General features: G+C 39.7%; 1 protein-coding gene across 1 annotated transcript in view; it reads right to left on the bottom strand.

Moving 5' to 3' along the window:
• Positions 1-23885, bottom strand: part of FNIP2 (folliculin interacting protein 2) — a 64057-nt gene that overhangs the window by 3979 nt on the left and 36193 nt on the right. The window contains exons 3-16 of the mRNA XM_018569397.1: positions 22463-22594; positions 20823-20923; positions 18998-19069; positions 17332-17423; positions 16316-16405; positions 13434-13505; positions 11713-11848; positions 10749-10950; positions 9461-9549; positions 8065-8211; positions 7042-7211; positions 5676-6927; positions 4911-5067; positions 856-1056 (exon numbers count right to left, since the gene is read on the bottom strand). Coding sequence (XP_018424899.1) covers positions 856-1056; positions 4911-5067; positions 5676-6927; positions 7042-7211; positions 8065-8211; positions 9461-9549; positions 10749-10950; positions 11713-11848; positions 13434-13505; positions 16316-16405; positions 17332-17423; positions 18998-19069; positions 20823-20923; positions 22463-22594 — 2913 coding nt within the window. The remainder of the gene's footprint in view (positions 1-855; positions 1057-4910; positions 5068-5675; positions 6928-7041; positions 7212-8064; positions 8212-9460; positions 9550-10748; positions 10951-11712; positions 11849-13433; positions 13506-16315; positions 16406-17331; positions 17424-18997; positions 19070-20822; positions 20924-22462; positions 22595-23885) is intronic.

Raw genomic sequence — 23885 nt, 5'->3', positions numbered from 1 at the left:
TGATATATATTATATACACACACATATCAATAATGTGTCGTACATTCAAAATAGACAAATAAACATTTGAAAATACTTAAAGCTGAACTCCAGGCTGACAAAGGGCACAAACTAATGCAGCTCTGTAATAATTAAAGCTGATCTCTGGGATAGTTTTAACCATCACTTCCTGTCCCTATCTACATTAAAAAAGTGATTTTTTTTCCCCATCAAAACCTACATCACTGGAGTAAAGTAATATTGAAAAGTCTGATGTTCCTGTGAAAGAGAAACTGCAACAGAGAAAGGTCCCCTCCCCTGCCAGGCAGGACTTCGCGGTAGAGCTGTGTAAGGCTCAGGGCTGGATAGGTAGGAGTACAAAATCCTGGTCAGGTTAAAAAATAAAAAATATGGCTTTCTTCCATGTATTTAGCCATTTCCTGGAGTTCTGATTTCAGCCCAAGGTGTGATGATGGAGTTAGGCTGCCACCAAATTCTTGATCATGCAGAACACATTCTAAATACTCATACACACGACAAAACAAATGGGCAAATCTATAGAGCTGGCTCTTTTCACCTCATAAAAGGTGCCAACAGACTAAGTGGTTTTGTACCAACATTTTCAGAAATGAATTGACCTTTGAACTACTTTGGGTTTTATAGAACAACATTAATGATGTATAACCAAAGGTCAGGTCAGGTCCTTAGAGATAGCTATCAGTGTATAGAACCAGTCATTCGTTTTGAGGTTTGGCAGAGGATAAAAATAAAAAGTGCAAATAAATTATGAACTCTAAAAGTCACTTCATGGGGAGTGGGGGGTGTCATCAGCTGCCCCCATACTGCAGAATGCTCATGAAATTGTGGAATACTTACATATACAGGCGGGGTTTTCAGTTTATATAGGTGTAAAATGGTCTGAAGTAAGTTGCACACTTGACTAGACACCAAGACATCTGTGCCAAGTTTTGTGTTGTCCACAATTGTCTTCTGGCTGCTGACAACCTGGACATTCCATCGATCAGTATCTGCCACAATGCACACAGCTTCTGCAAGAGGTTCATCCAACACAGGGTGCTAAAAACAAACAATGAATACATATTAAATATCCATTATACTTTATTCCTGTATGGGCTTTGTGTCAGCACTGGTTTTAGTCAAACACACAAATTGTAAAAACTACCATAAAGTCACGTGAAGCACTCCTATTTAAAGTAGAGCTGAAGTCAGCTCTATCCAAAACTTTTTTTTTTTTAGTTTTAGGTAATGGAGAGTTATAATCATTGCCATTTTTGTCCCATTGGGGAAATTTCCTTTAACTTCCTGTCTGACAGCCACAACAGGAACTGAGTGGAAATTCCTCCAAAGTGGGGGACATCCCTGGTGGTCAGCAGGGTCACCAGAACTAGCTCCCCATTGGAAAATTTCCCATCTACTCCAGTTCTGATGACACCCCAAAATTTGGGTTACAAGACAAATAGAGAGGGTGAATCTCCCTAAAGGGGTCACAGACAGCAATAAAAACCTGACAGGTATTCTAATCCCACTGTATTCAAAATTAAAAACAAGAGTTTGGGCTTCAGTTGCACTGTAATTCCCGATTTACATAATCCAGAAAAAAAAAGTCCTTACAAGTGCTTATATGACACTCCTCTTGCTTCATTGTACTCAAAGCTTTATTAACTAAAAAAAAAAAAAAAAAAAAAAAAGGTCCAAAATGCAATAATCTGCAGTAGTCCAGTGCTTCAAAAACTTTAATCAAGATATCTGTACATAAGTACAAAAAAAAAAGAGCTTATGCCCAACCCAATACTTCCAACCTTCTCTGGTCTACTTTGGAAAAACAAGTTTTATTACTGTTTGTGCCCTTATAGGAGAGATCATAACCATCCGGGAAATGAGAATCCCCAATGGCTACAGAAATAGCAACACAATCGACAGGCTTAAACCCTTCACACCACCCCCCATCCAAAGCAAAGCAAATTTGGCGGGAGTTGTATTTCAAGCTACAACCCTAGATTATTTATACTGGATGTCACTACACCAATGTGTATTCCCTTTTCAACAGTACCCTCTGAGATACATAGTCCAGGGCCCCTTTTCCCAGAAAGGCCCTGGAGCACCCAGCCAATCGGCTGAGAAAATAAACAAGCTTCCTGTCCATATATTACCACAATGATGTCTTACATATTTTCTGAGCCTTGCCATGTAAGATCTATGAGATGGATGTGTCACTAATAAATAATGACTACAATTGACACCTGATTTGGTGACGTTACTATACATCATGGATCTTTTACTGTGTTATCAAATAAGCTCCAATATCGGATTATTTTATTTTTGTAAGCCAAATATTTTTTACATTTTATCTCCGCATTATCTGACAACACTTTGATCTCTCCATAAGTTCAGTTAGGTGCGCTAGAGTTTCTGCCTACAATCCAAATGTATTCTTTAGTCATTAGTAAATGTTGAGATTTAATAGTATAGGAACATCTCACTATGAATGTTTTGGAGATTGCTTTGCTTTAAAAAAGGAGAACTGTGAGGTAAGTGCTTTTCACTCACAGCAGCAAACAGGGGAACATAACGGAGTTACGCCAGAACAATATTAATACATAACATACCAATCCCCAGGGTTTCAACAAAACTATTCAAAGAATGGTTTGTCCCCTAATTATAGAAATCCCTTACTCGGAGCTGGTTCAGTAAACAGGTAGAAAATATATAATCAAAATGAATTTTAATCGTAGAAAAACAAACTTGAACAATACATCCACAACAAAACATTTAAAATCAATTAAAAAAACTTCTGTTGGGTGAACAGTCGTTAAAGAAACATAGGTGATCTGCAGGCCAACTGGTGTGGCATAAAATGGTTAGAGCAGATACATACAATGTATTACATATGTGGATACAATGTATCCCAAGTTACTCACAGCTCATGTAGCTCAGGGAGCAACAGTCCTGCTCGAATCCCACAGCGCTGAATGATTTTTCGCTTCAATAAGCGTATCTGATAGTGGTGGTTGGGATCCAGAGATAGGGATATATTAGTAGGGCTAAAAAATGTAAACGCCCTTCCCTTTCCCCCTGCTTGGGACCCTGCAGCTGCTTGGGAAGCAGGGGGAAAGGGAAGGGCGTTTACATTTTTTAGCCCTACTAATATATCCCTATCCCTGGATCCCAACCACCACTATCGGATACGCTTATTGTATAAGGGGCACTTTTTTGAAATTTTTAACCCCTTCATGACAGCTTGATTTTAGTTTCTGTTCAAAAATGACTGACACGCTTTTTACATTTTTGCTGTGTGATTCTTCCATGTCAGTAATATACTTCCTTACAAAGTGCACCCACACATATTATATATTGTTTTTTAGAGGACAGATAGGGCTATATATTTATATCACATATGCGTACCTAACACCTAAGACAAATAAAATATAAAAAAAAAAAAGGAAAAAAAAACATAAAGGAAACACTTTTTCCCCAGTTTTGAGTTAGTTGTTTTTGAGTAGTTTTTGTTAGACAAATAGCACAGCTAAAACATGTTTTAAATAAATACATTAATTTGTCATTTATTTTGAGAAACCTCACATGCCTCGGATTTTAGACATTTTTCTGTACTTCTCAGCCTAAAACTAAAACCTAACATTTTCATCTTTTATCTCTAAAAGCTAATGCTAAAAGTGGTCACCTGGCATACAATGTCACTGTCACCAAGTGTCACACTTAGTGACAGTGACATAGACATACTTTGAACATCACTGTCATGAGGGGGTTAAAACAAAATTAACCCCTTGGGGTGAAAAATCTGCAGCTCAATTGCAGATTTTCATTGTAATGGGTTAATTTTTTATGATAATGACAGTATAAAAATATATTTAAATATATCAGTTTTATTTGTTACATTTATTTTTTTACACTTTTCACAATTCTTTTTTTAACATTATTTGATTTGATTATATCAAGCAGTCATTGTGAATTAATCTCACTATGACTGGTTATGATTAGGCTGCTTCTGAAAGGGATCAGGTGTCTGAAAGGGATCAGGTGTCTGAAAAAGCTTAACTCTTTCATTAATGGATGCCTCAATACTGAGGCATCCATTAATGAACGGTAACAACCGATACTCAGCGGTTACCAGCATTACAGAGCGGCAAATAGCAAATCACGTACAGTGTACGTTAGAAGTCATTTGGGCACTTCGTGGCGGGATGTACAGTGTACGTCCACCGTCACGAAGGGGTTAAAAGTTCACATACTTTAAACACAAAGGAGCTTTATTAAGTGTCAATAAGCAGTAGAGTTAGTCAAAACTATATATGAATAATGCACTTCTAATTCTAAAAGAATTCCCTCGCTCATAAAACCTGCATGTGATAAAAAGTCCGCTATTTCAGGGTTTCTTTGTAGCACCAATAAGATCAAACAGAACAGTGACGATTAGCAGGCTTTTTTCTTTTAATTTTACCAGGTTATCCTCCAAATAACCATTTCTTTCCCTTCTTGGCTACACGTATTTCTCCAGTGTACCTATGGAGGGAGCAATGGTAGTTACAAAGGCTGGACTTCAAATATGTCTGCCTTTGTTCATCTCCCTTAAGCTGGCCATACACCTTACAATTTATCTGCAGATTTGGTGTGGTCAGATGGAAAAGGTGCAACAGATTCCTCCATCTACACTTAACTGTGTGGATGGAGTAATCTCCACCTGGGCCAATCTGTTGCACTTTTTCCATCTGACCACAGAACATCTGCAGATAAATTGTAAGGTGTATGGGCACCTTAACATGAAGTGAGCTGATGGGATTAGTAATTTAGACAAGACAGACAAGATTGTTTTATGGTTCAGAGACATGGCATTTCTGGCAGGGTCAACAGGTATTTTCTTTATAAACGGAGCATACTGTATAAACTGTACATACTACTGTGGCGTGCGCCAGACTGGCCGTCAGGCACTGCTTCAGTTTCTCAGCGCTGGAAATCCCATGAAGCACTAGGTCAGGCATGTATGCGGAACAGTAACCTCCAAACAGAGACCTCCCAAAGTTCTTCATATTTGGGCTGCTGATGATGTCTGACCTAAGAAATATAATAATTGAACATAAGCACTCTCAATTTACATATAAAATGAACTACTACATATATTAGGTTCAGCTAGTCTGCCAGTGAACCCGGCTGGCTGCACTAAGTTACTGCATATCACAGTGCTTTGCATCACATAATTCTAGGATTTTAAACTCCAGGAATTGGGCGCTCCCCCCTTTCCCCCCGTTGCAGTTCTCTCGGTGTCCTCACGTCTAATGAAAGCTGATTGACTGGGATTAGACATAATGACATCAATGGTCCTTAGAGTTGTCCCAGGGGAGAAGAGGCTGGAGGACCAGCCTAGCAGCCCAACAGGACTGAGGATGAAGTGACAATATCTGCCTAATTTGAGCCCCCCAGACAAAACGAGCACTTAACTTTATACAGTACAGAGGTAGCCTGATTACAAGGGTATTTCTTTTTCTAATTCTCAGAGTTCTTCTTTAACCGCAGCAATTTAATAAAAATTTCCACAAAATTACATAGTTACATAGTATTTGAGGTTGAATAAAGACATTAGTCCATCAATTTTAAGCAAACTTGATAAAATAACTATATTTCTACAACACATAAAAACAGGAAATTATTTGACATGTCCTCACCTAGGCAGTGGAAGTTCCACCTCTACATGATCACCATGGTCCCAATTTTCTGACATGCTGTAACAATTGTTTGCTTCTTCGTCACTCTGGCCGAGGGCACTGTCACAACTTTCATTCCTTGGAATGTCTCCCTCTGCTCGGACTTCAGTCCTTCTGCCTTGGTCCCCACAGGGGACATCTAGAGAGGCTGTCTGCCCAGGGCACATACCAAACCCTGCCTGTGCAGCATTAATTAAGTCCTTAGCAGGCATACTACAGTTAGCTGCAGATATTTCACTAGATGCAAAACACTTTTCTGATAAGGGGTGAGGAGGAAGGCTGTCTACTGTATTTGTTTCAATACTGTTACCATCCACAAAATATTCATCAAAGATACTGGAACCTTCCTCACAAGATGGAATCCGTGAGCACAAAATCTTTTTTCTGTGAGCCGCAAGCGAGTCATTATCTGCAGATGACCGCGAGGAGTCAAAACCCAGAGATTTAACATTTCCTTCCAGCTCTTTTCTGTACAGCTCCAAGTCATTGTCTGGAGAGGGAGAAGAGCCCATTTTAAAGGTCACCTTCTGTGGTGGGGAAGGTTCACCTGTTCTGTCAGCACACAGAATTTCTTTTGCCCAGTCTGACAGTTTCACTGAAGCATCCATCTCATGATTAGATTTGCTGGCCCGATGCTGACCTTTAGCTTGGGATGTTATAGGCTGTGGAATAAGAGAGTCTTCAGTGTTATACACTGGAGTTCTGGTGACGCAAACCAATGTCTCCACTTTGGCTTCTTTAATTAATGTTGTATTTTCTCTGCAAGAGCCAACATAACTTGAAGCAGATTCATTGTTAGTTACTCCTGAAGGTGTCTGGTAGTCACTTTCTGCTTGAAGAGAATTCTCCCTGCTAGTCACCTTCAAGGAAATGTCAGAAGCCTCAGATCCGCTAGATTTAACAGTGCACGCAGAGCCTGTGTTAGAAGGTAGTGGCGGGGAGACCAGCGCAGATTCATTGTTTAAAGTCACAAGTACATACTCCGATTCTTCCACTTCTCCCTTCTCCAGAGAGGTTGTGACATTGCTGCCCTGTACCACCTGTTCTCCATTCTTTAAGACCCTGTCCCGCATCAAATGATTTTCCTGCAGCTCTGAGCAGCGGATGAAATAAGTGAGGATATAGAGAATGCGCTGGACCAAGTCCTTGCGTTTTCCAACCACAACAGTGCGAGTCATTCTAACTGGAGATCCGATGGCCCCATAAAGGTCTCCTATGAGAGTATATAACAAAAGCAGAGTAGTAGGCAAATGGGATATTTGTGAAAACAGCAACCAGTGAAACAATATGTCAAAAGCCTTTTACCCTACAAGTGACCAATACTCACCAAGTTGTGCCCAGAGAGGGTTATAAGGATGTGACTTTGCCAGCAGACTGACAGACTGAGAAGTGTGCTTTTCACTAAAAGACTTTATAGGTGGATGGTCATTTGGCATTACTGTGGGAACCCATGCCAAGTGGTAAGTTAAAACTGCAGTGAGAAGGGCTGAAAAAAACCTGAAAAAGAAAAAAAAGAAAGCATGTTTGTTTATCCACATTATTTAAGTGAAAGAAAAAATGGCAGGAACCACATTACATTTTCTGAAGCTTCACGGCTGAGAAAAAAATTTGGTGGCGAGATAAAAGAATGCTCCTTAAAAAACTTAAATGGTGGGAATACAAAAAAAACTAATCATTTTTAAAGGTCCATAGGAAGGAAACAAGAGGAGAATATTCCAACAAACTTGCAACACTTTTTGTTTAAATCACCTTGATACATAAAAATAAAGAATACAAAAAGCAGGATGAAGACACCAGTCAATGGCTATTCCACGGTAAACACTTTCACCTTCTACATTAAGTGGACCATTAATTATTGTAATTGTTTTTAAATAATAAACATCCGAGTTCCTAGTAATACAAAGGATACATTGAACAGACCTAGCCATTACTTGGAACACAAAGACCATCTCATACAATTATAGTTATAATCAAGGGCTGGTATCCCTAACAAGTATATTATTATACTCCTATAAAATGACATTTCTAGATTTATGTGGGCGATTCAGTTAAGCACATTTATTTCTCTATCTAGGCTGCCTCCATTGAGGTAAACAGTACACCACCTGGCAGACTACAAAACAGTTTTGCAACATAAACATCTCAGACAAAATACGGCAACTGATGCCAAGCAGGGTGTTATGGGCAGCCTACGCTTTTGGCAAAATACTACCTTATATAATAGGACAAAGAACACTACGGTCATTTAACAAGTATGTGTACATAAAAGCACATAGACCACTTTGACTATTTGCTGTGTACACATACAATAAAAGTGTTTACAAATGAACAGAGGTGGAGATGTACTTACTGGTTCTTATTACGTTGCTCAATTAGATAGGTCAGCTCTTTGAGGAAATGCTGGCACAGCTGACTTTTCTCAGTAGTGCTGGACATCATGGTGAGCCACACTGGTTCGGCAATTCGAGGGGCACAGTACAGATTCCAGATAGTCTCCCTAATAAGAAACAGAACAATTAAAAGCTTTTCCTGCAGCTTTCTAGTTACTCAAGGAACTGTTGTCCACTAAGTTGGCAATATTTATTGTTTCTTGAGAAATCTTTCAAGTATTAAATGCTTATTTATAAAAAAAAACAACTTAAAAATAACAATCAATCTTTCCCTTGTTGTGTGGAGCTGCATTTTAAAAAGGCAGTGGAAAAAGCAATGGTGAAGCATACAACACAATAACCCACAACTACATTTCAGTTTCAGCAGTTTAGGATGGTGCTTGGCAGACCAAGTGGTGCCATGTTGTCCCTAGTCACCTATGCAGCTCTTCATAAAGCAGTGCTGGTCACTTGAAGATTTAATATGGCTATCACTATTTGGGAGGCTAGCATGGACAGAAGTGAACACAGCATTGGATTCTGGGCACCAATTTCATAGCTATTTAGACTAGATTGGATGAATGAAGCACAGCAAGAACCAAGGGAGATGCTCTAGAGAGTGGTCAGCTGGGAACCAGTTTTGAATGCGAGCTGAAAAAAAAGGCACAGGGCAGCCTGAGATCAAATGGAAAATAATTTTATGGAAGCAAAAAAAAGGGAGGAAATATAACGAAGGGAAATTTGCACGGGACAAAATCTGGGGCAGTTGTCCATAGGAACCAACCAGCTTCTAGCTTCCATTTTCAAAGCTTAACTTAACAAACTGAAGAGAAAAGCTCATAGGTTACTTTAGACAACTGCTCCAGATTCTGATCAATTCACTCCAAATGGTAACCACTTCAAGACCAGGTGTTTAGACCCCCTTCCTGGCCAGGCCATTTTTCAGTATTCAGCGCTGCGGTACTTTGACTGACGTTTATTCCGTCATGCAGCGCTGTATTTTAGATGCATGGTTAGGAGAGGGATTATTGATAGAGCACTAATGGTTCCTACTCTCTGAATATTAATCTTCACCTTATTAATTGTTAATGACAATAACATCACCACTTAATACTAGGGTAACAAAAGTAAATCAAGAATGTCAAATTTTTATGTTGGAAGACCACATCCATAACATATTATGCCATCATTAACTCATTAAGTCATAACTGTATCATAGAAAACTGTATTCCAATAGCTTTACTGTAAATGAACAAATCACAATAGCATTACAGGATTAACATGATCAAAAAAAGGATTTAATGAGCTTTATACAACAGCTTCTTAGGACCATTGCAGTAGTTACAACAGCTTCATACTATCACTCTAAGAGCCTACCTAAACTGTCCCAAGGCATCCATGATCTGGCTGAGATAGACTTGTACCCGCTGACTTGATTCAGTAATCTTCCTGCATGTGATCATGGCCTGAAGAATAAGAATTTGAAAAAAGGAGGCTTAAACAGTGATTTACTACAATGTCTAGTTCTGAAATGCATACCATACAATGGGAGAGACACACACACAGACATCCTTCATCTAGGTAATTATTCTAGAGACCTGCTACATAGTGCTACTACAGATCTCTGCAAGACTGTTTAGTAATTATCATGAAGAGATTAACCTTACAGGGGTATGCTTCCTGTCCAACACAGACTAAACTTCAAAACATGTCTACCGTTGTTTATCTCCATTACATGTGTGGGGAGGGGAACTGCTGGGTTTAGTAGTTTACACAAGATAGTCAACATTGTTTTTGCTTCCGTTTCATCCAACAGGAAGTAACAAGGAAATTGAATTTCTGGCAGGATCAAAACAGCTATTTAGTGCACTTACTAAAAAATGTTCTTAGCCTGAAAACGAATGCAGTTACCACATCTAAGGACTGGTAAGCTGCAATATAATACACTTTTGTTTTCAGGTTTAGTTATACTTAAATAGGAGAAATTGCCCAGCAATCTGAGACACAAGTGAATTATTGAGCAATTAAATCCTCTATGCTCATGTCAGCCCAGGGAGGTGATCATTAGTACTTTTGTGATATGAAAAGACTTTGACACTTACCTCTGTTAACACTCTAAGTGCAATAGCAGCAGCTACCACAAATTTTCTTTCACATCAATGGTGTTTATGTGGGATATGTATAGTGCAACAATGTTGTATACCACTGCTACTGATACAACATATGCACATGATTAAAGTTTAGAATAAGCATGTTGTGCAGACCACCCAAACTTCCATTGCAAATAGAATGAAAGGCTGTATTACTGCTTATGCGTTAATGCCATTTTTGGTGTGACCCCAAAGAACTTATTAGTTGCTAAAATATGGTAAGCTTACACATTTAGTACAACGATGCATATGTGACCCTCCACCCTAATGATGCACTTTCCACACTGTCATGCTGGGTTATATGAAGTGGTTGTACCCAGAGCTCCTATATTGGAAAAGGTGGTGGCGCAATCATATTCTTGTCAAATGCACATAAATTAGCTTCAACAAACATGCTGACCCCCATCATACACAAAACACTACATACTCCTGGCAAGATCTATAGTTCACCTCACAATCAGCAACTGTCTGAATCCCAAACATATGCAGTAAAGGATAAGGGCCAATTGTATTACCCTTTCTATAGATGACTTTAGTTTGTTCATGTGAGACTCAAACAAAGGAAAGTGGGAGAAAAAGAAGTCCTGGAAATTCCTTTGGGCTTGCTCCTCTTTAGACAAAGAAAAGATGATGCTGATTGCAATCTTCTTGCGGCCAATCATTGCCGGGTTTGCAGAGTAACTCTCATCCGTCATACTAAAAGTCTCTTCTGTTGACCTGCACACCAGATCATAAAAGATTATAGGAGAAAGCAACACATTTTTTTTTTTTTAAACCAGCCAAAAAGGACTCTACTAGATTAAGTTTGTCCAGAATGTGAATTACTATGCTGATAAAGCAGAAACACTGACAGAGCTTTATAAGATTTTTTTTTGACATCCAAGATACAGTTAAGAGACCACTTTCCTAACACTGAACATTATGATAAATGATGGGAATTGGCCAAGAGACCCCTATTTAAACAATACTGGGGGACAATATAAGACAAGACTGTAAACTTACAAACTGCAAGCATACTGTGTATCCTAGAATGGGATCATTCATTTTTGAATCTGGAAGCAGAACGTTTTGAATTCGGGGCAATTTTGACAAATTTCTGTTTGCTTTGATCTTTTTGAAAAGATTTTGCTGTATCATTTTATGAGTTGTGATAGATTAAGGGTTAGGAAGGTTAGGAAGAGGTTATAAGGTTTAGTGGCTTTGATATCTTTGGGGGATTGGCTTAACTACAGGTAGGATTAGAGATAAGACTAAGTTAAATGTAAGTTTTAAGGTTAGGTTAAGCTTCTGATGTTAGGAAGACCTATGACACCATACAGCAAATGTAATCCTATTTCATATATGTTACATGCAATCCACTAATATCTAGGCTGTTAAGTGAAAACAATGCGTGCAGCATCTAGCAAAACAGACTATAGAGAGAGGTGTGTGCGTGTGCCTTGAGTGATTGATCAAAAAAAAAACAAAAAAAAAACTTACCACCGTGGAACAACACCATTTTCTAGACTGGTGGTTTGACTTCTCAACAATCGCCGCTGATAGCTGCTGGCATAGTTACTTGAAAATGATGTGCTTGGTGAAGGAAGAGGAGTAATCAGAAGACTGCTTAGAGATGCTATAACAAAAGGTCAAGATAAAAGAAACATCTGTTAGTGTATATACAGATATTACAGCAGAAATCATTAAACTTCTGTGTTTACAAAGGCCGGTCAAGAGATGGTTAATAAAAAAAATCATGGCAGTGCTGGCCAGACCATGCACTGCTAATTTTAATTAAAAAAAATAAGTTCAATAAATATAAAAAAAGGCCCTAAGAGATAACTATCAAACAAACATACAATACTTCTAATACTACCTCAAAATACTAGTATGATACAGGAGCAATTTTGTTGGCGTTGCATGACTTCATGATAATCTTCAGTAAGACTAAGGAGCACACAGCAGAAACCAACATAACATGACCATCCTAGCAAACACTACACAGCATACCAGACCCAACAAACATATCCCACCAATAAAACACAAAGGCTGAGAATCAGTGCTGAGAATCAGTGCTATGATATAAAGTTAAAATAAAGTTAAAATAGAATTCAGGAAAATGTATGCACCTCTATATTTTGCATTGACCTTACCTTACACCTAACTGTTTTTTAAAAATTAAACCCAATTATAATCCGCTGTGTCCCAAGTGTCAGAATGCACTCTGATCTTTCCATCACATGATATGGCCATGTGTTATTGTACTTGGACTACTGGCAACAAATTGTTACATTCTTCATGATGTGATGGGCTCGCCAGTGGCTTTAGACCCCAAACTATACCTCTTAGGTATACCCTGTGCTACAGATGTAGACAAATATACCACTGTTTTCATCCATCTAACTCTGTATGTGGTAAGAAAATGGATTGCCAGATTATGGATCTAGACAATGCCGCCCACTATAGATCAATGAAAGCGGAAGCTAAATGCCTCTATCCCCTTTAAAACTTTGCTTTATAAACACGGTGCCTGTGAAAAGAAGTTCCACAAAATATGGGATAGAAGGAACGCAAGACACATGTGCTCCACTGGATAAGTTGTTATAAATTGATGGAAAGGAATGGCGACACCCTTTTTCCTTTTTCTCTGGTAATACCGTATTTTAATGAATACGTTGCGGTCACATTTTGCATAGTTTAACTAATGTTGCTAACACTAAGGTCGGCTGTTCTTACCTCTCTACATGTGATATTTTGTAATACTCCCTCTTTATTGTATGCACTATTTGTCCATTTCGATGCGCCTGATGCTAACGGGCCTGTACACTGGTTTTGTTTTTTTTGCAAAAAAAAAAATGTTGTAATTAGAAAAAAAAGAATTCAGGAACCAGTTACCCCAGCCAAGCAACATTCCATTAACAACAAAAGGAAAATTTGTCCTTTTGGCTCGTGGGGTTTGTCCAGTGCTATATCCAAAACACCAAGCACGCAGTCTATTCAGAGGATATGTTTTACATTACAACAGAAAAGATGGTAAGTCTAATCAGCTACATCAATATTATACATTAAAACAGGAAGACCCTTGGTGTGCAAAACAGAAGTCCCATATCCTACTTGAATTGCAGAAAGAATAAAATGGCATCTGGTAACAGGATGGAACGTCCAAGGTCCATATCACCATATGTATAAACCAGAGTGAAAATACAGAACACTGAGGATACCTGATCGTGCAATGCCGCTGTCCTTGTCTTCATTCTGCCCTCTGCTGGGCATATCCACTGGTGTGCTGTGAGCTGCATAGAGAGGAAAACCATAACAAATGTGAACATTTTAATCTCAAAGAAAAATTCACAGCATACAAATGCACAATGAAAAGGCGGGGGGTGGGAAAAATTAGCCTGTTTAAGAGCAATGTTACCTAAAGCATAGTTTTACCATCGTTTACACCTTCCCATAATGCACTGTGGGATTTCATGCCCATTTTTTTTTGTCATCATTGACAATCTGAGTAGGTAAGTCACCATTTAGCTTTATTTAGGAACAGTGTAAAACAGTGCTGTTAACATTCAGAGCAGCCAATCAGATGTTAGCTACTGAAAGGTTATTTTCTGATTGGATGCTGTGCGTTAAGGCATGTCATTACTCTTTGGTTTATGCTCTTCCACAAGTCCAGCCGTGTTGTTTTTTTACTGGTTTTCACTGGCCAGCTCCCCTTAACATTTTAAATCCTCCTTTCTCTAGGTTGTTAATGATGGACTCCCTGTATTCTGCAGGCTGGGGAAGGTGAACCATTAGGTAAAAGTTATACTTTAGTATTATTTACTCCATACTTTTGCCAGGGTAATACAGTGCAGAATTGCAAAATCTGTTGTGTCCACCAAACAAGTCACCATCAAGCCATCAGTGAAGCAAGCCAACACCTCCACCAAATTGCATGCATTTCATTTTCCAATAAACTGCAGTCTACTCATCTCACTTGTATGGTCAAGCATTGAAATAAAACATTGATATTTATGATTTTCTTGAGGTCACCGGAGACAGTTGGACCAAACTATCTCCCCATCTCAGTTTGTGGAATTCATACACATGCCAACACTATTACAATGATGTAATAAGACTGGCATAGGTTTCTTAGAAGCAGTAAACAAACATACATTTCGTGTAATTTACAGGTGGCTTGATGAGCCAAGCACACTGCAGTTTACAACCTAAGCCATCATGGGTGATCTTTGGTGCTAAGCTCTCAGAAATCCAGATTGAAATATCAAATTCCCCACTGGTGATTTAAAGCAGGCCCTTCATGGAAAAGTAAGGAATAATTTGAAGTGTTGCCCAACTAGTTTAAAATTTCATTTTGGTTTCATCTGACCAGGAGCAGCTGGCAAGAGAGCAGTTGGAGCATCAATAATGCCGTCACTGCTTCTTTACTAGCAGAACAGAAGTGCCATTACAGATCAAGATGACCATGGGCAGAAACAAAGGGAAACATTGGAGTTGATTTGTTAAAGGAATAGAAGCGGTTTACTAAGCACCAGGAATGTTCACTTTGCAAAATGAATGCTGGCAAATAAGGTAAATCCGTGTGCAGTTCGAATACCCAATCAAGTGTTTGCAAGAAACCTTTTTATTTTATTTTATTCCCTCACATATGATTTGGTGCTCAAAATGAACACAACCTCATCTTATTCACCATCATTCTCTCTGCAAAGTAAACATACAGTTTCCAATATACCAGCTTATGTTCCTTTTTTAAAAGCAACTCCATTCTTTGTTTAAACAGGTGGAAAATGGCGGGCCCACTTTAAATGTTAGTTCATTAGAAATTAATTCAATACATCTAGCACCACCAAGATTTAAAAAAAAAATTATAAATCAAATATAACCATAAATTCTTTCAGAATTACAAGGGCTCATGTGAAATTAAAAAAAATTACATTTTAAAAAAACAATGAGGGGAATTTATCAAAATTGGAGCCGACAAAATCTGGAGCAGCTGTGCACTGCAACCAATCAGCTTCTCTCTTTCAGCTTCAAATCTTAACTGAACAAACTGAAGCGAGAAGCTGATTGGTTGCCCTGGACAACTGCTCCAGATTCAGTCTGCTGCAGTATTGATAAATTCCCCCCCAATGTGTTTTGTGGACTACAAAGCATAATGTGAATGTTCTAAAAAACAAAAGATTATGATAAGTTCCTATATTTTATCACCGATGTACAGTGCATTCTCTTAAGTCCCCAAAAAATACAGGAGGTTAATACTGACATCTGTCATTGGAAAAACAAAAGGGGCTGCCACTGCTGCCCTTGAGAATGCCAATTTCCTGGCAAGAATGCAGCTAGGCAAAGTAAAAAAAATAAAAAAAGATTCCTTATCCATATACTTGTTCCAAAGTTAAGAGCTTGAGGTATTGAAATCAAAAACATCAGCCTGACAGCCAAGGAACTTGCTTTCTCAGAAAAGAGTCAGCAGTGCCGTAGGGGATACAAAAGGATTTTTTTCCCTGTTAGAGCACATTGGACCATGCTTTTAGGTTCTGTTTGTCTTCCTCTGGGTCAACTGTGGGTATACGGTTCTGTTTAAGGAGGTTTTCTAGTCATTCATTCATCTTTCCCCCCCTTATCTATAGGTTGAACTCAATAGTGTCTTTTTCAACCTAACTATGTAACTATTATTCAATCATGATAATGCAAGTAAATATGTGGAATGATAAATAGAAATGAATGCTCCAGCCCAACCAAAACTATTATTTCCCATCTGAGCAGTTATTGGTGTAATTCCATTTCACACTTGCAGATGCAAAAAAACAAACAAAAAAGCATTTTTGACAGGAGAATCTGTGATGGAAAGATTTGACCACAAGAGTCCCCAAGATAGATGGAAAGCAATGCCAGTTTGGAAAGATGGGTACATAAAAACAAATATTGCATCATTCAGTAAAAAAATATTTGAAGACCATAAAAAAAGAGTGACTGTGGCTGATATGCATGCAGCGATAGTGAGACCCAATGTAATTGTGAAGTAATATATGGTTTTGTGGGTTCAGATCACACAGGCTGCGGTGTGTGTTTGTGGCTTCCACCGTACTCAGCATTCCACACAAACCTGCAAAGAAAGAGGCACTCCGAATGAGCCGGAGTGGGCGTGCTTCAAACATGGAGGGCAACAATTTGCTGCCACACATCTGCAAAATACCTAGAACAGGGATTGGAGGCAAACATTTAAAAAGAAGAACAAAAAGCAAAAAAAAATAAGCAATACATAAAACAAGGGGAAAGGTGCCATGCGAAGTCCTGGGCACAGAAGCTACAGTTCCACACTGGAGATGAAAGCATCTCCAAATAAAATGACAGTAGTGGCTACTGTAATTTAATAGCCAAAGAATAGGACAGCTGAACAAATGTTTATTCCATTTATTCTGAAGGCAATTTCTTTTCCTATATCCATATTTCAAATACATGCACCTAAGGGGCACATAGGATGACAACACATTTGTATGATAGGCAAAGCAAGCTATTCTGACAATAATAGAGTTTACTATTCTTAAATATTCAAACGGTCATTATTTTCAATACTGTTTTTACATTTTGGCAACTATTCAAATATATTGTAGTGGACACTATTATCCCTCATGACATATTTTAAGACCCCAGTTCCCGCCTGAATAAACTATGTACTGGATAAATCAGTAGTTTTTTAAAAACATATTCTGGGATCTAAACTGGTAGTTGAATACCCCTGAAGTGGAACAAAGTAAACTGCTAAGACATGGTGACATTTGTCATATTCAGATTGCCTTGGGGCTGTGCCTTGGCAAAGTATGCTGCATATGTACTTCTAACATTTAAGGATGCGACAGGTCCATCCATCCATCCAAGATTCATATTTAAATGACAGAAGTTAATGGGCTAAAGCACACGTTGGCATCTTATTTTGCCAAATGTGGTGAAAACATTTACTCTGGCTCTACTGACGTGTATATTTCGGGTGGACTGATCCCTTAAATGTCTGTAAATCCATGAATGTTATAGAGAAATCTGTAAGCATCTGTACATCATGGAGTGACAGTTGTAAAAGGGCTGAAAATGGCAACACCAAAATCTTTTACATGTACAATATACCTAGATTAGATCCGCATAGTCCTTGCCCAGTCTGGCTCACACCTAGTCTGACAGTGCCATCATGACTGATGTTTTCTAGACTGTCCTGAAACCTAAACAAAGCAGAGAAAAATTAGCAATAAGAACAGAAAGACAAATCATCAACCAGCATCTCATGGATTATAGAGGTAATGTAATCTGTTATAGAAGGATTATTGTCCAGCAGAAAGACAATTCACTTAAAAATATGTAGGTCTCCAAAGGCAGTCCTGTACCAGGAGGACAAGACTACATTAAATCATATTTGCAAGGCCATTAATTGCTTAACATGGATATGTGTGTGTTGTAAAGTAGCCACTGCTCCAAGCTCACTCATGTGAAGGAATATAATCTCAATACAAAAGAGTAAACTAAACATGATTGTAGTCTCATCACCGGGGTGAGTTTGGAGCGGTGGCTACTTTACAACACACACAGGGACCATGGGGAACAAAGGTAGCCACCCTCCAGAAGGAAGGACATTGTCAGCACCAATTCAGAGATGATTTGAAGATCTAGAGCCGAGTCATACACAAATAAGATACATTTTTGTTAATAATTAAAAGGTACTTAAATGCATTTTTAAGAATAAACTCCAGAGTTTAGTGTCACTTTAAAGACATTCTGAACATGATTTAACTTACAGTGAACTACAACACAGGTAACCCTCTACTACAAATGAACAGTCTGCCATAACATATGTGCATTAATGCAACACACCCAGATGGACGAGGGCTTCTATCAAACTACAGGTAACTTTACTGCTGGAGAAATTGAAATACGAAAAAAAAAACCATTTAGTACAGTTATCCTTTAAGCAGTTGACCTAGCTGCTGCACTGTGGAGCTAGGACAGTTAAGTACAAGACTTGAGGGGTAACTTTTGAAAGAGAATAGTAAAAAGTACAAAGTAGGGATGCACCAATACCATTTTTTTCAGTATAGGAGTACCGATTTTTTTTTTTATACTCGCCATTACCGAGTACTGGTCCGGAGTGCCCAGATTATAACGAAGTTGGGTGGCGTCTCATGACCCGTTGCCGGCTTCCTGATTGCCTATGAAGCCGGGATTCTAGCAAAAGAACACCAGCTTCACTTGCCGAGGCTGCCTGGCTTCCTGACCAAATCAGGTAGCCTGGCAGCGAGTCATGAGGTGCCATCCGGCTTCCTTATTGGTCAGGAAGCCGGGCTGCCTAGCAACAAGTGGCGCTGGCTTCCTAGCCAATAAGGAAGCCACCCGCCTCCTGATTAGCTAGGAAGCCAGCATCACTTGTTGCTAGGTAGCGTGGCTTCCTGACCAATTTGGAAGCCGCGCCGCAAGTCAGGATGTGGCACGTCATGACCCGCCTCCCCGAATGGAAAGGAAGCCGGCTCCATGCTCCCTCGGCACTTGCAGTCAGAGGGAGATCTCCCTCTGACCAGAAGTTCCGGTATCGGAGGTAAGTAGTGGAGCATTGAACAGTATGAGTACTTGCCCAAATACTCGTTATCGGCACAGACACTAGTATCTGTACATCCCTGGTACAAAGTCTACTAAAAGTCCTTAAATCTGCTAATACATTGATCAATTGTTTTCCATCCGCCAACATTCAGATATCAAGTGCATCAGGTCATCATACCAGTTACCAGCAAGAGAAGGTAAATCTTACGTTGTTGTGCTGCAATTCAACCCTCCAACTTTGGCAGAGAACACTTTACTGATCATCAGCTGAACAGGGCATCTGGCAAAAGAGACATGTGTTATCACATCGTAACACATAGAATAAAACAAATACACTTAAAGCATAGTATGCATAACAAACTGCATACATGCATATACTGCATATAGAGATGCTATGAAGTCTCTCAGTATAGGCTCCCTATCAGAAAATAAAATGGCTGTAAGAATTTTGATTGGAAGAAAGGTGTGCAAGGAGATAGTTAGTAGCCAGCCATCACTAACTGAATGGCTAAACACAGAGTATGTGTTTTTAAATGGGTGTATGTTATCTTTAAATGGGTGTATGTCAAGGCATCTAAAAAAAAAAAGTAATGCTATTTGAAAAAATATAGTCTCCAGTTCACTGACAAAGATGTTATAGCCAATGCAATTAGAATCATCTAAAGCTGAAGTTGAAACTGCTTCTATGTTGCCTTCCCTGGTTCCTCCTCATGCGATCGCCCGCACCAGAATGTGTGGTACATTGGTGCCTGCGTTCAGGTCCGGTGCAATCAGAAAAAAAAATAGTGCTTGCAGTAGTTTTTCTGATTGCACTGGAACAGAATGCAGGCACTGATGTGCCACACGTTCCGATGTGGGTGATCTCATTGCGGCCGGAGGGTGTGGCTGTGGTGCCATTGACTTCAAATGCACCGCCATGCCCCCTCCCGCCACAAAACAAAGTGAGCCGGCCGGAATGCGATCCAGTGCATTCCGGCCCCAATCGGGCTGGAACGCACTGCGGCTGGTGTGAACTAGCCCCTAATCTGGCCATACATGGCTCAAATTTCAGCTGATCCCTGGTGAATCTATCCAAATATGAGCCGTCAGTGACCCTGTCAGCACGACCTGGCTCCACAAACCTTGACTACACATTCAAAGGAGCCAGATGGAAAATTGATGGCTGCACAGTGACAGTATAAGATGCAGTCACTGTTTGGGTATCCAGACAGTCCAGGGTACCCTCTGTCTGGATACAATAGCTGGCAGGAGGATTACGTGTATGGGGGAAAAATCAATGGATTTCACTTGTTTAGCCCGTGCATGCCTAGCTTAAAAAGGTGAGGCTGGTGTTCAGCTGTAAATAGATAACTCAAACATTATGACAAAACTGAAAGTGACAACGTACATTACGGAGCCATTTCCAAAGTCTAAGCAATACCACTGTGGTCATGGAAACGCACACAATATTTACTAATGACTCAGGGACTGTGTACGACACTGCCCATATCCATGTTTTAGGAAAAGAATCAAGATATGCAAGTAGTAGGTGATCCACCCACTGAATGGAAATCAGCCAAACACACTGATAAGCAGCTTTCCCTTTATAATCAAACACCTGCATATTGTTTCCCAAGAAAATATAAGATCATAGTGATTCAATGCTGTCTCACCAAGACTCTGTGACTGATTTACTAAAGGGGTAGACTATGTTCACTTTGCAAAACGACTGCAAGAGAATTTTTACTTACCTTGAAAGTAGCTAAAATACATATTGCAAAAAATTCCCAATTAGGTTGCAAGAAAAACCAAAAGAAAAACAAAACAGGATTTTTTTGCTCGAACCTGATTGATTGTATGATAAAAAGCAAAGCTATGATAAGCTAAGTAAATGAGGTAAAGCTGTGCCAAGTGAAATTCCCTTATGAAGTAAAAACACGCTTTACTCCTTTCATAAATCAGCCACATTGACTTGAGACATAAAAGAAGTACAACGCGATTATAGAAATTTTTTATAGCCAAGTCAATATAAACAGCACGGTTCCTTTACCTACCTGATTAAATGAATCTTTAATGTTGAGCCCTTGTAGCTCATTGCAACTGAGCCAAACATCATCTCTCCCAGCATGTTAACATCAGAGGCTGGTTTGCTGTACTGTGGAGAAATGTCAGTTAGCACAAAAGTGAAAAAGCAGCAGACCTAACCAGCCATTTACCTTTTTTGCCAAAAGGCTTCAGTTAGGTACCATTTACACAGATGTAGGCTGCGTTCTGGGATTTCTTCCCTTAAGAATCTGTAGATTCTTCGGGCAGGAATCCCAGAACGCAGCCTAAATCCCAGGTACAGCCACCTTACCCATTCAAGTTGATGAAAGGGTGACAGCAGTCACTCACACGTAATTGTACACAGTATGACTACATGTGGTTTACGATAGATGATTGTCAGCGGATGCAGGATAGATGTGTCCAGCAACAATCATCTATCCTGAACCACGTAAATTAATACCATGTACAATTACATGCGGACTTCCGTTGACAGATGCGGCTGCTGTCACCCTGTCATAAACTTGAATAGGTACAGAGGCCACATCTGAACAGGGACACCTGGGATTCCTGCAGCAAAAATCAGTAGGTTCTTGCCGCAGGAATCCTAAAACAACCGGTGTGAATGCAGTGTTAGCATTCAGCTGTTTGCATGCATAGAAAACAAACCAAAATACATTTGTTAGTACCCCCCTACATTAAAAGTCTATGTTTAGCAAATATACATATCAAACAAGTAATGGTAGGTAACCACAGACATGACATGAGCTTAGCAATGCTCTCCATGTCTAATGACACCTACAGATGGTTTCAGGCACTGCTGAGACTCATTTCAGGAGAAGTAGAAATCAACCCTTCTAGGTATTTATGACTGATCGCTATTTATTTTCCCTCAGAATAAGCAGGTCCTGACAGGTAAAGTTCAACACATAGCGAGATCCAATTACTGTTGGGATTCCAACTTAAAACATGATATTAATGAATAATGCAGTCGTATACTATTGCAAAGCAGGTGTTGGCCTTACATGTGGCTTTGAGGTACATCATATGAATAAATACCTATTGCAATAGGTGTTAAATATTTCTATAACAAATCATACAATGACAACATTCATGTAAAGGAGCTTCTCCTCCAACATGACTCCAGAATGATTCTATCACAATATTTTACCCTTTTATTATTATTTTCTTTTCAGGTAACAAAGTGCTACAATACATTTTACTAGTAGTCTATTCTTCTGCCTATCTACACTTAGGGGCTGAGGAAGCAGGCCTGTAAAGATCGAGCAGTGTTTTGCAATACTGCTGTTAAGTGATGACGATTAAATATAAATTCACTTCTGCGCTAATCCCACTCGATCCCTTTTTCCTTTAAAGCTGCCAAAACGAAAATGATTACAAAAGTACACTTTTAGTTACCAGCTAGATGTTGGGCTACTAGGCCTTTCATGGAGATTACCATTACTGGTAACAGTTGAAGCAAAATGAATGTGCATGCCTCTGTATACATTCAGGTCACAGTCCAGTGTAGACTCTCTTCATTACACACAAGCAATAAAAGGAAATGTTACACACTAGAGTAGATGTACAGCTAATATGTGAAACTCAGGAACCTCCCATACACACCATCCAGTTATGGAATCTATATTACCTGGTACTTGGGCAGGGTTTCCCTAGCAGGCTGAGCATGTGCGGATGATTTACTTTGTGAAGAGATGGTGCAGGTTCCACTGCTGCTGGTCTGACAGGATTTTGTCTTTGCTGTAGCATCTTCTCCGATTCTCTGTAGAAAACAGTCATTTTATGGATTAGATTATTACTTTAGGTTAACATTGAGGAGATTTTCCCGTTTTACTCTTAGGCGGACTATAATGGTTTTACTGAAAAGTTCATTTTACGGTGTTTGCTTTCACTCATTACTGCCTCACTTGGGGAAACCCCCCCATCCCATAAAACAGACAGGTATAAATCCATCTAGCTGACAATAGGATAACCAAGCTTAAAAGGACCTTTACTCTCCAGTTTTGCTCTAGCTCCCTGAAATGCACCCCCCCTCCCTTTTTGTTTGGCCCCATATCCCAGCCGTGTCCCTGCTACTGCATCCTCCTGGGATATCCCCATCACATATCCCCGGGTATCACAGCAGCCAGTTGGAGGACCTGGCCATGTTGCATCAGGGGTCCGCTGCAGAACCCAGGAAGAGACCACTGGCTCTTGATGATGTCACAGAAGAAAATGATGGCACGGGACCAGAACTGTGGTAGTGATCATCAGATCACAGCAGGCCAACACTGGATTTGCTGGGCAGGCGAGTATGTTTTCTGGTGAGAAACCAGGTAAGGGCTCATTCACACAGGTGTGCACATCAATACAGCATGCACGCCCGTGCAGGGATCTGCTCCAGGGATGGAGAGATGCAGCGTTTGTGTGCAGCCACCTGTACATCCCTGTGGGAGGACGCAGATACAAGACTACCTGAACCTGCAGGTCAGGGTGCATGCACTTAGATGCTTAGACAGTCTGCACACATGTGCAAAAGCAGGTTGGCAGACAGCTGCAAGCATTCACACGCTGCACCTGCCCCTCCCAGCAGCAGGTCACTGCGAGGTCCAAATGTCTGTCTGAATGAACCCTAAGAGGGGATAAAAGGAACAAAAATAAAAGGAGGCCCCCTCCTTTATTTTTGTTCATTTTATCCCCTCTTAGGGGAGGCATTTGTGAAATTCCTCTTTAAAAAGACATACTGAGAACCTAAAAAAAATAAAGAAAAAAAAGTGGCTCTTTAGAAAACCATTTACTATAAGATGGGAGACAAAAACCAACAAAAAAGAACTCCAGACAAAATTTAAGTTAATCCTTGCAGTGGGGCTACCCCTGAGAACTGCACAGCCCTGCCAGACAGCAGAGTCAGATTGGCGAGTTGACTTTTTCCGCTGCAGTTTAGCAATACAGCATGGTCAACTCTATGACCCCCAACCTGGAGCTGGATAGTGTAGACGACGCTGCAGCACACTGATGAGGCCAACACTCCCCTCTCCAGCTAACACATGTGAGTGTAAAGGTGCCCATACGCC

Source organism: Nanorana parkeri, unplaced genomic scaffold (assembly GCF_000935625.1).
Source record: "Nanorana parkeri isolate BGI_ZX_2015 unplaced genomic scaffold, ASM93562v1 scaffold1329, whole genome shotgun sequence".
In the NCBI taxonomy this organism is placed as follows: Eukaryota; Metazoa; Chordata; class Amphibia; order Anura; family Dicroglossidae; genus Nanorana; species Nanorana parkeri.
This window is presented reverse-complemented; position numbering and strand designations above follow the sequence as displayed.